The sequence below is a fragment of the Trypanosoma grayi genome (genome assembly GCF_000691245.1).
Source record: "Trypanosoma grayi strain ANR4 Tgr_460_V1, whole genome shotgun sequence".
NCBI lineage: Eukaryota > Euglenozoa > Kinetoplastea > Trypanosomatida > Trypanosomatidae > Trypanosoma > Trypanosoma grayi.
The window spans coordinates 1-11,663 of record NW_008826079.1 but is presented as its reverse complement, the minus strand read 5'-3'; the positions used below and the strand labels follow the sequence as shown (position 1 = coordinate 11,663).

The 11,663-nt window shown below is 55.8% G+C and overlaps 3 protein-coding genes across 3 annotated transcripts; all 3 read left to right on the top strand.

The window, feature by feature from the left end:
* Nucleotides 1–693: 693 nt before the first annotated feature.
* Nucleotides 694–1,677, top strand: DQ04_04601020 (putative mitochondrial carrier protein; the record flags this gene model as incomplete). Its single annotated transcript, XM_009313686.1, has 1 exon — nt 694–1,677. The coding sequence occupies one exon, from the start codon at nt 694–696 to the stop codon at nt 1,675–1,677; it is 984 nt and encodes a 327-aa protein (XP_009311961.1).
* A 1,698-nt stretch (nt 1,678–3,375) lies between these two features.
* On the top strand, nt 3,376–5,601 carry DQ04_04601010 (hypothetical protein; the record flags this gene model as incomplete). The annotated part of the gene is made up of 1 exon (XM_009313685.1): nt 3,376–5,601. One exon carries the CDS (start codon nt 3,376–3,378, stop codon nt 5,599–5,601), a length of 2,226 nt encoding a protein of 741 aa, XP_009311960.1.
* Nucleotides 5,602–6,683: 1,082 nt separating this feature from the next.
* On the top strand, nt 6,684–9,779 carry DQ04_04601000 (hypothetical protein; the record flags this gene model as incomplete). The annotated part of the gene is made up of 1 exon (XM_009313684.1): nt 6,684–9,779. The coding sequence occupies one exon, from the start codon at nt 6,684–6,686 to the stop codon at nt 9,777–9,779; it is 3,096 nt and encodes a 1,031-aa protein (XP_009311959.1).
* Nucleotides 9,780–11,663: the final 1,884 nt, after the last annotated feature.

Below are 11,663 nucleotides of genomic sequence, written 5' to 3'. Positions count from 1 at the left end.
CCGCTAATCGAATCGGGGAAAACGCGAGGGGAGAGGCAGAAGTGTCCCTCGAATTCATTTGCTTGTGTATTCCATTTGACTACGCGGCATTTCAGTGTGCTGCTACTGTGCTCATGCACGCTCCCCGTCTTTCTATTTCCTTCCGCCTTCTGTGTTGCTGACACCCCTTTGCTTCGTTCTTCTGTTTTCTCTTCTCTCTTTGCTTGTTGATGCCTTTGCCTCCTTCTCCTGTAGGTGGAGCGGCGAGGGAGAAGCGAGTGAGCAAGCGGGCGCGGGAAAGAAGGGGACAAGGAGGAGAGTGCGAGAGGTGGGGAAGAGCACACCGCACCGGCGTGTGTGTGTGTGTGTCGTTTGGCCGATCCGCCCCCATTTCCCTCGTTCGTTCTGTGCTCTCATCATATAAACCGTCTGCGTGGGTTCGTGTGACGAGGGGCGTGTGTGTCCGTGGGTGAGTGGGAGCGGGGGTGAACGCCGGCGGTGCGCAGACTTCTCGTTATCGATTGCGAGGGCGGGCGACAACGACAATCCCAACATCAGCCGCAACAGCCGCCATAGGCAAGTTTAGGGTGGTGGCGTAAGGCATAGCGTGGAAAAGGGAAAGAATCAACAATAAAACAGAAAAAAAAGGACAGAAGGAGTCGCTCTCCGTTTTTCTTTTTCGATTTGGTTGCATTTGTTAGTCAAAGGCGCTACATGGGGGATTCCAGTAGTGCGGGTAGGCAACACGAGGGGCTTGGGGGGGATTGTGATGACCCTGCTGCTGGACTGGGTGCCCCGTCAGTGCCAGTCGACTACTATGTCTCTGTGGAGAACATCCAGCGTCTGTGGATAGGCAAGGCGGTGGGCCGTACCCTCATCGCCCCACTCGACCGCGTTAAGTTCGTGCTGCAGTGTCAGAAGGAGCTGCAGCGCTTAGGCACACTCGAGGGATCCTTCCGCGGGGCGTGGCACTGCGCCCGCCACCTCGCCGCGGTAGAGGGGCACCGTAGCTTCTGGCGTGGCAATCTGATCCAGGTGGTCTCCCTGCTACCCATTACCATTGCACAGATATTTATCGCGTTACCAACACAGACCTTTGTGTTTAACGCCTGTCCACACCACTCTGCGTTGGGGTACACTGCTGCCACTTACACGGCGGCCATATCTGGAGCGCTGGCGGCCTCGATGGTGTCGTACCCGCTAGACTACGCACGGTTTCGCCTCGCAGTTGACCTGAAGCCTTACCGTGGCGCGGCATACGAGTACCGCCACAGCATGGCTTTCTTTTCCCAGCCCATGCTCAATGAATACCCCCATTTGCTGTACAAAGGCCTTGGGCTTTACGTGCTTGGCAGTCTGCTCTACCAGTCCGTGCACGACGGCATGCTGAATGTGATTTGGCCCTTCATTCCTCCCGAGACACCAGAGAGCGGCTACGGCACCATCGCCGCGCAGGTAGCTACCGGCCTTGTTGTGTCGGCGCTCTCAACGCTATGCTTGCACCCTATCGACACGGTGCGGCGGCGCATGATGATAGCGGCGACGGAGGAAGACCTGCGCTATCCCTCCACGCTTCACTGCATGCGTCACATTCTGCGGACGGAGGGGGCAATGGGATTTTACCGTGGTGCCGCCTTTACACTGGCGCGTATGGTAGCCACAACGGCACTTTTTGTGGCGACGAGCGTTCCCACATGAGCTCTTTGTGGTGGGGCATGGTTTGGGCGAGCGCTGCTGCACAAAAAGAAGTGATGAAAGGGGGTTCGATTGGGCTTGAGGAAGTCTGTCTTTCGTTTAGGCCTAGTTCTGTGTGTGTGTGTGTGTATGTGGGTGTGCGTAGCGAATGTACTCCTGCTGGTACGCCCCCGCACGCACATGGTGGTCGGGTAGCAGCAGCAGAGATGAGGAGAGAAATAGAGACGCGCGTGGAAGGATGAGATGAATAGAGAGGGAGCGCGTGTCTGGACAGCGGTAGGCGGGGGTGGTGGTATTGGTGGTGGGGAAAGGAACGGGTGAGTGAGGAGGCAGCAGCGCTGCCCATATCCCGCGTTACCGTGCTGTTATGGCGGCCGGTGGTGTGCGCGGCGGGTTGTGGGCGTGCTCCTCCTTTGTGAGAGGCGTGTGTGTGTGTGTGTGTGATGCTGCACCTCCTTTTGTTTTTTTACCTGCCCAGTTGTTGTTGTTGTTGTTGTTGTTGTTGCTGTTGCTGTTGGTTTTGCTATTCCTTTATTATTATTATTATTATTATTATCGCCTGCCGGTGGCCTCAAGCCAGCAGGAGCGGACGCCGCCCTCCACTCTTCGTCCTTCGTCCCTCCGTTTTCTCCACGAAACGATCAAAAAGAAACAAACCAACAGAAATTCAAGAAAAACAAACAAACAAAAAAACAACAACACCCGGGTGACTTTAAGGCGGCAACAACGCCCCTCCTCTCCCCCCCAAACAACAAGAAATCAAAAAAAAAAGCCAAAAACAAAATAAAAACAAAACGAGGAGGTCGGGTGAATGAATGCGTGGGGATGCCTGCTTGAAGCAAAACACCAATGAACTCCGTCTGGTCCTCGGCTGTTTTCTTCTTTCGCTACAGCAGTGGGCGTCATACCCCCGCCGCTTTCTCTTCCCCATTGTTGCCTTGGACATGGTTCTATTTCTCTCTGTTTCTTTCCCTCNCCCCCGCCGCTTTCTCTTCCCCATTGTTGCCTTGGACATGGTTCTATTTCTCTCTGTTTCTTTCCCTCTGTGTGTGTGTGTGTCCTTCGCCCGAGGAGGAGAAAGAGAGAGGGAGAGAGAGCTGCTGGAGCGCGTGCGGAGCGGCACGTGTCAGCGGGTGGGTTGCCCTGCGGTTTGTGCGTCATCTCGTTGACATGCAGGCCAAGATCAGCAAAAAAAAAAGAAAAGAAAAGAAATAAAACGACAACAACAACAACAACAACAACAACAACAACAAGAACAACAACAAACGGCAAACACGCCGACAGCAACGAAAAGACAAGCAATCAAACCAATGTGTGCGTTTGTATGTATATGCGTTTGTGTTTGTGTCTACATGTCAGGATGGATGCATTTGCCACCATTCAGTCCGTTTCCCTTTTTCTTCTTCACATAGGAGCCCGCCTCGGCGGAGGCGAAGGCGCTCGCGCTGAGCGGGCCGGATGGGCAGTCGTGCACAGAGGTGCGCTGGTGGCGAGACGGTGCGTGCTGGTGAACCCCTCCCCATTCCTCAATCTATGCGCATTCTCATTATTTTTCTCTTTCATAATTTCTCTTTTTAACCCTACACACATACACGCGCATCCACACGGGCGCGTATATATATATATATATATATATATANTATGTCTACAAATCATTAGGATGAGAGTATCACCAGGGTGAATAGAGTTCGCGCATCCGGAATGAGCTGGAAACAGCACACGTCGCGTGGGCATTCTGAAGAGGTGGAAGACTCCATCCAGTACCTGCGGCGCTACTTGGGGGACGAGAAGACGGGTGGACTGCACCCCGCCACATCCCCGCCAGGCAACAAGAGCAACAACAACGATAGCAACAGCCCCGTGGCTGCAGGCGTAGTACCAAACACCGTGGCCCGTGGTGACTGGGGGGCACCCGGCCACTCACGCGAGAGTTCTGGCTCGACTCTACACGGTAGGCCGCCAATATACGAGCGCGGTAGTGACAGCAACAGTAACAGTAGATTGCCCCCGTTTAGCACTGACGGATATGACGTGCCCCCACCGCTGCGACGCGGGGACGGCATTGCACAGGTGGAGCGGCGCCACCAGCCACGTGAGTACGGTGGGCGGACCGTGACTTCACCGCTCCGTGAACCGCTGCAGCTGCACTACGGCTCCGCCAATCAGAGCCCTGCTGGGCGACCACCGCTGCACGGACAACAACAACAACAACAACAAAAACAGCAGACTGATGCCTCAGCGCGGAGGAGCAGGCCCATCAACTGGCGTGATGAGGAAGGTGACAACAACAACAACGCCCTACGTCGGCATGACGAGAAATATGCAAGAGGGTGGCAGCACGAGACGAGCGACGCGCGTTGGGCGAATCGCCAGAGCTCGTGGAGCCACCCGAGGCGCAGCCACACCGACCCGTGCAATGACACGCGCCCCTTCAACGGAGCGTCAGCGTCCGGACGCCAACACCGCCGCCACCACCGCTTGGGCGACGAGGGGCTCGTGGACGATGTAAAGGAGGAGGAACAGCAACAACAACAGCANCAGGAGGAGGAGGAGAACGAGAGGAGTGTAGCGATGGAGCGGAGGCGCACACCGACGAGGGCGAGCGACGTGAGGAGGTCGCACTACACAACACATGACCGTTCGCCGAACAGCAACGCGACAACTGCGTCTGTGACTGGTGCTGCGAGTCCTGCTGGGCGACACGGCACTCCGAACGGACACTCGGCGTCCGCACGGAAGACCAACATCAACAGTAACCACAACGGTAGCAAACTGAACTCACGTGCCGTGTTTCCGTACCCAGTGCATGAAGACAACCTGCGATCGATTATATTCTACCTGAAGAACAACTACGCGCTGGAGCCCGAAGAATCGCTGCGCGGTATTGAGACAATGACACCGGAGGACGCATTGGGCCTCGCGCAGTGTTTCTACGTTGACATGTACCGCACCGTGCGGCACGCGCGCGACGCGGCTGGTGTCGGCCGCGCGGGGTTCACCGACAGAGACCCCGACGTGGACTGCGTGGTTAGCCCTGCCAACGACCGTGAGAGGTGGACGACTGAAGAGGACGACGCAGCCAATATTGATGGTGGTGATGATGCCAGACGAGACGAGGGTGGGCGTGCGGATGCAGGCAGCCTGCCTCCACCAAAGCCTAGCGGCGTGACGCTGGTCGGCGCACCGCGGCGGTCGCCCCCACGACAGGCGCAATACCCGCACCCCCAGCAATACCAACAAAAACAGAAGCCACAGAAGCAGCAGCAGCAGCAGCAGCAACACGCGAAACCGAGAACTATCGGCGACGTGGAGGACACGCGGCGTCCCCCGCATGACCGCTCGCAGTCCCTGACGCAGCACGATACGTCGAGGACGCACTCCGCGCACGACCATGCCGACAGCAGTGTGCTCACCGCTGGCACTTCCTTATCTATCGAGGCCCCGCCGGAGCCGCGTAGTGGCATTCTGCGGCGCCCACTGAGGGAACTGATGCCGCTGCTGCGTCGCGGCTCAACGCTATGCAAGCACGTGGTGAACGGTCGCCCACACTTGCGCTTCTTCCGCGTGATAGACCGCGTCGGGACGTACCGCGGCGAGGAGGCACTGATGCCGCACTTCTCGTGGTTCCCAACAGCATCAGACAAGAGCCCTACCGAGGTGCTTAACCTGTTGAGCCTTGTTGGTGTGCACCTGCTCCTAGCCGACAATGCCGGCCGCTTCCACAAGCTCTTCCGCCGCAAGAAGGGCGTTATTGTTGACCACAGCCGTCGCCCGGTCGCGAACGGCATGTGTGCTGTCTTTCACTTCGAGCGCCGTGACGTGGCGGTGTCGTTCATGACAGAGGAGGACCGACAGCTGTGGGTGGGCGGCATGATGGGTGTGGTGGAGCGGAATAGAGAGGTCGCCTCGCGAGCCAATGTGGGATAACGCATGCAACAGCAGCACCAGCAGCAGCGATACGATAGACATTGTTTTCATTCAACGTGGCGCCCTGTGCCTATTGCATGGCTTGACTTTTCCCGGCCAACGGGAGGCGCACCGAAAAAGGACCAGGAAGCGTGCATGGCAACAGCAAGAGCACCCACCCACACACACACACGCACAAAGAGAAACAAAAAAAAAAAATAGATTGGATCTGTGCCTTTACCACCTGTTTGCAACGTGGCGGTGCCTCGAGTGTTGTTCACCTCCCCGTGTTTGTTTGCATTGTCTCTCATTGCTCAGGTAGCTTTTTGCCTCTTCTGCTTTGCTTGATACACCTCTTTCTTCCTGCAAAACACAAAACAAAACGAAGTGGAAGGGGAGTACGGGGGAAAAGGGTATTTAGTTGCATTGGGCTTGCGCGCCGATTCACCGGCATTGACGTTTTGATTAGTCAGGAACACACCGAGAGAGTTAGAAGCAGGCAAGCAAGCGTCGAAAAAAAGGGAAGAAGAAGGAAAGAAGACACACATCCGACAGAGAAAAAAAAGAGCGAGATCTATATATATATATATATATATAGAGAGAGAGAGAGAGAGAGAGAGAGAGAGGGAGAGGAAGAGAGAGAGAAAGTATAGCGATAGGCTCTCCGAAAGTGGAGGCTCGTACACGTAAAGTCTCCGCGTTCAGAACCCGCGCCGTCTTGTTGTGACCCCGGGGTGTGGATATAGTTCTGGGCTGCACTGCAGTGGCGTTTGCAAAAACAACAACAAAACAAAAACTAAAGCCTGGGCGAAGCTGCGCGTGATAGGGCATCCACACACACACACACGCGCGCGCACACAGCAACTGGGCGGCAGAAGCAGGAGCAGAAGCGGAATCTGCAGGGCGAGGCATCCACAGAAACAAAGACAAAACATCGCCAACATCACCACCAGCGATTGCGGAAGGGGAGCCCAAAACAACTGAAGCAACCAAAAGCGAAACGAAATACAAGGTGCCAGTGAAGAGCCGAAAACGAACGTCTGGCTTACCCCTGCTGGCAAACAAAAGCTGTTCATTCAACGAGTATTAATAGTAAATCTAAGATGCTGCCGGCGGAACGGATTTCAACCCTCAGCTCGTTGACAGCGCCGCTCATCCTCCATCATGGCGGCACGGCCGAAGCGATAAATGGTACAGAAGACTGGGGAGATTCAACGACACCCATCACTATCTGCTCGTCGCCGGAGGAATTCGTCTGCCACGTGCTTGGCACTGCACCACCCGACGGCAGTGGCAGCGGTAGTGCCAGCAGCTTCAGTACCACCAGCAGCAACGAAAACGGTGTGGCGCGGCCTACTCTGCGCGTCACACAGGACTGGACGTTCGCTGCGCCGCCATTGCCCGACGGTGCAATGGAATGGGGTGCCATGACGACCAACCGCCTCGACCACGTGCTGCAGACGTGGAGCCGGCTGACGGCGCACTTCGTCGCCCCTGAGGCACGCTCTGGCGTTGAGGTCAGCTTCTTCCCGACGCTGCTCCCCAGTTGCATCGCGCCGTCGTGCGGCGGCTGCAGCGACAGCGCCTACCACGAGGTGCGTGCGCATGTTCCTATCCGCCTTCTCCACAAGACGCTGCCCGACACAGACGCCGCGACGCCGCCCGACACATTGGCGGAATTTGTCAGCTCGCGCCGCGTTTACGCGCGCCGCCTGCGCTCGCTTCTCCACGACGCTGTCATCGCGTTCATGTCCGGCACGCTGCACGCCGACCCCGTACCGACTGGCGACCGGGCGATGCGGCTAGAAATCTCATCTACTTTCATGGGCGACACGGTGGTGACGGCGAGTGACGACAACAGTTCGCTGGACTGCAGCTGCATCTGCGGCAAGATGAATTCACAGAAAGCGATGCACCAACTCCTATCACCATCGCTCGCAGCGGTGGCGCCGCCTACGCCCATTGTACTCAGCGTTGGTGTGGCGGACCGCGGCGCCAGTGACGCGGAGGAGACAAACATCACGTTGCTGCTGCAGGCGGTGGTGCGTGTCGGGCGCGACCACGGCGACGAGCGTCAGCAGTGGGAGCCGGAGACGCTTGCCTTCGAGGTGCTTACGTTCCTCTTCCCCGAGCGCTTTGCCGTGCATGGCGCGACGTGCGTGGAGGTGGGTGAGGTGTGCTGCGGCCGTGTGTCATCGTGGCGCCAGTTTACCGGCGCGGCTGTTGCAGCGGCGCGGCAGCATGGACGTGACGCCAGGGGATGGCTCCCACCACCAGCCAAACCCCTGCAACTGCCAACAGGCGCCATCAATACCACTGTCACCATCGGGAAGACGCCAAAAAGAGTGTCACCAGAAGCAGAAGCAGCATCAGCCAACTCGGGCGGTGTTAAGAAGCAGCATGACCCCTACGGCGTGCTGACGTGGACCTCGGCTCACCGTGGGTCCCGTCCGATGGAGGATCGGCAACCCGAAAGCCTGGAGGATACTCCCAGTGGCAGCGGCGGGCCTAGCAGTAATGACAGTGGTGGCTTCCCACGGAACGCGGAGGAACGAAATAACACGCTTTGTACATCGGCGCAAGTGGATAGTGGGACTGCAGCGGGTCCAACACCCATGGGAACAACAACAAGAAAAACAACAGCGATGACAGAAGCAAAGACGTTGGCAATGCCAACAACAACAACAACAACAACAACATCCGAAACAAAAGCAGAGGAAAGCGAGATAGTACCGATCCTTGAAATGAAACAGATGATTCTGGCGCTGGTCGAAAGTCTCGCTGCCTACCGGCATCAAAGTGTAGAGTTGATGCAGACCCTTCAAACCCAGCTGGCCTCTCTGCCACTGCAGCGCAGTGTAGAGAAGGAAACATCCGTGCGACGCAGAAAGGGGAGGTCTGCCAAGGGCAACAGCACCGCAGTTGATGCAGAGGAAATGCATCTTATCTACGTCCTGTTCAGTGTGCCTGCTGGCGAGGAGGATGATGTGGCTGCGCTGCAGCGCGCTCTGGCAAACATACCCACTGGAAGCGGCAGTGATAACACATACGCCACATTTGACGATTGTGTCAGAGATGCCGCAGAGAATGTCCAGGAGCTGGAGCTTCGTCTGCGTGCGGCTGCAGTGGAAGTACAGTGCATGCAGGCCGACAACAAAAAGACTCCCAGTGGCGGTGTCACCGCAAAGAACGCACGAAGAAAGAGGGGTGATGTTTCTCTCTTCGTGGCTGCGGCAAAGGCTCTGCTGCAAGAACGCTGCCGGTCTAATGGCACTGCGTCAAAAATGACGGTCGGTGGTGGCTGCTGCGACGAGGACGACGGCTCTAGCAGTAGCAGCGGCAGTTGCGCCGCTGTTGTGCTGCGCTGCACCGCGTCTGGGCGCATGGAGGTGCAGCGCAGCCTTGACGATGCATGCACGAAATTACGGGCGGCAGTGGCGTGGGGCCATCATCGTGTCGCTGAGCTGCAGCTAATGCAGGTGCTCTATAGTGAGGTGCTACTGCCGTGTCTTCAGGCTCGTCTAGACGTCGGGAAAGAGGCGGAGAAGATGCGTATGCAGCTGCGGATCGATTTTGAGGTCTCTGCGGCGATCCTACAGGAGGCACACGATAGAGCGAACAAGGACGCACCGGTGGAAGAACTGGCGGCGGTGAGTAGGGTGAGTAGTGAAGTTACTGTTGCTGCAGCCCATGATAACGGCGGGGGCGAGGTTGCCGATGCGGCGCTTGTGAGGCGGGGAAAATGTGTTGCCAAATCTCCGCGCAGAACGGCGGCCATGGCAAAGCATACGGTGGCTGTTCCTGATACAGTGGAAGCAGTAGTAACAGAAACAACAACAACAGGGAGGAGACGACGCAGAGGAGGAGCCGCAGTGACCAACACCTCGTGCTTTGCTGCTGATGCATCACCACCGTCCCAATCGCCTCCAGTACTGTTAGGACCGCAGACACAACAGCTGGCGTCAGCAGTAGCTCCTGCGCCATTGATAGCTGCAACGGCAACAACTAAAACAACGGTGGGCACGCCGTCGCGAAGTCGTAGGAGTTGTAGTGGTGGCGGAAACAAGAAGCGGTCGACAGCGGTGGTGAAGGGGTCTAGACAGGCGGCAACGCAAAAGTATGAGGCGATATGGAGCAGCGCTGTCATCACCTTCGTGTGCCTCTGTGTGCTGGGTGTGCTAGCCTACTACCTCACGTGAGGGGGTGGGGGCCTCTCGCCGTTGTGGGGCGCTTTGCGCTGTAATCAGCATCTGCGCCGTCATCATCAGGAATAACGCGTGGCGTCTGGGTCACGGCATGTGGCACTGCCGTTGCAGGCCTGCATTGCGGACGTCGTGGCACACGAAGGAAGAGCAAAATGCAAAACGAAGGAAAATGAAAAGAGAAAGACGGGCGAACAAAACAACAAAAAAAACGAGGAGGTTTCAAACAAGCAAAAAAAAAATAATAAACAGCCGTTATGAAGAGGTACATAGCGTGGTTTAAGAGCTGACCTGTGCGTGTGTGTTGGGAAAGGCGGTGGTGGTGGTGGCACATGGATGCCGCCGCGCACGGCAAACGAGGCGAGGAGCAGCGAGGAAAGGGGCATGATGGATTATGAGCGGGGAAGGCTGGTGGGAATGAAAATGATGCCTGCATATTTGCTCTCTCTATCTCTCTCAGTTTCACCCACATGCCACCGAGGATGATGATTCTCTTTATGTGTGTGTGTGTGTGTGTGTNTATTTGCTCTCTCTATCTCTCTCAGTTTCACCCACATGCCACCGAGGATGATGATTCTCTTTATGTGTGTGTGTGTGTGTGTGTGTGTGTGTGTGTATATCCATGCCTCTGGGTGCGCTTTAAACACTCGTTGCTTCTCACCGCGGGTTGTCTGGAGTCCGCGCGCAATCGGACAGACTTGCGGGCATACGCGCATGCGCATCTATTTATATGTATGTGCGTCCAGCGATAAACTCTTCACTGCACGCATATCACGTGTTGTTGGGTAGAAAGGTGCAAGAAAAAAAAAAGGGGGAGGGGGAATTAATTGCTATGGGCGCCTGCCACAGCACCGTGATGCTGGGTTGTGTTTGTTTGGGTGAGCGCACGCAAGTGGGACTCTGTGCTGCATGGCCATGCTTGTTGGGGCTTGTGGGTGCGTAGAACAGAGCTTTCAAATAGAATCAGCAACACCAACACCAGCAGGAATAAAGAAAACAAAACGGATCGAGGGAGAAGGAGAAAGACGAGAGCTGGGAAGTTACGTTGAACCATAAGATAAAGAATGGGTCTGTGTGTGGCTGTGCAATTCCCGCATGGCGGTTTCTGTTTCTTTTTCTGCTTGAATTTTGGAGGAATGGCATGCTTGGCCAGCATGCATGAGAGTCATCTCGACTGGCTGCTATGGCTGCGGCTGCGTGTGTGATGCTCTTTCGCTCGTTGTGCGGTTTGCGCGCTCAATTGCTGCTGCTGCTGCTGTGACACGTGCATCACGCACACACACACACACACTCTCTCTCTCTCACACACATCCATCTCTTTCTTACCCTCTTGCTCGTTTAGTGAGTGGTTTATATATATATATATATATGTATATATAAATGTATATTCATGTTGTTATGTGCGGAGGGAATCAGCACGGCCACCTTTTTATTCTTCGCGTTTACCATTTCCGTCGTTGTTTATATGTTTTTATAACTCTAACTGTATATGTAGATGGGTGAATGTGTGTGTGTGTGTGTATGTCTGTGTGTGGCTGTTTCCTGGGTTTTGGTTCTTGCTGCTCTTACCGCTGCTGTTTTCTACCCACGTAGAATGCATACATTGCAGCCAGCGTACCAGAAGCAGGTCGCTGACAATACCAGCAGTAGCGCACACGCCGATATGTATCTGGCTGCGCACGTCCTCACACGACGCATGTGCGTGAGTGAATGTGTGTGTGTGTGTGTGTGTCGCTGCGTCTTCCAACCAAAGGGACTTCTTTGCTTTATATACGATGCGCTAAATTCATAGGGTTGTATGTCTGTCTGCGTGTGTGTGTGTGTGCTTTCTCACCTTCACCCGTCGTTCTCTTTCCCATGTTTCCACCGCTTTTTTTTTTT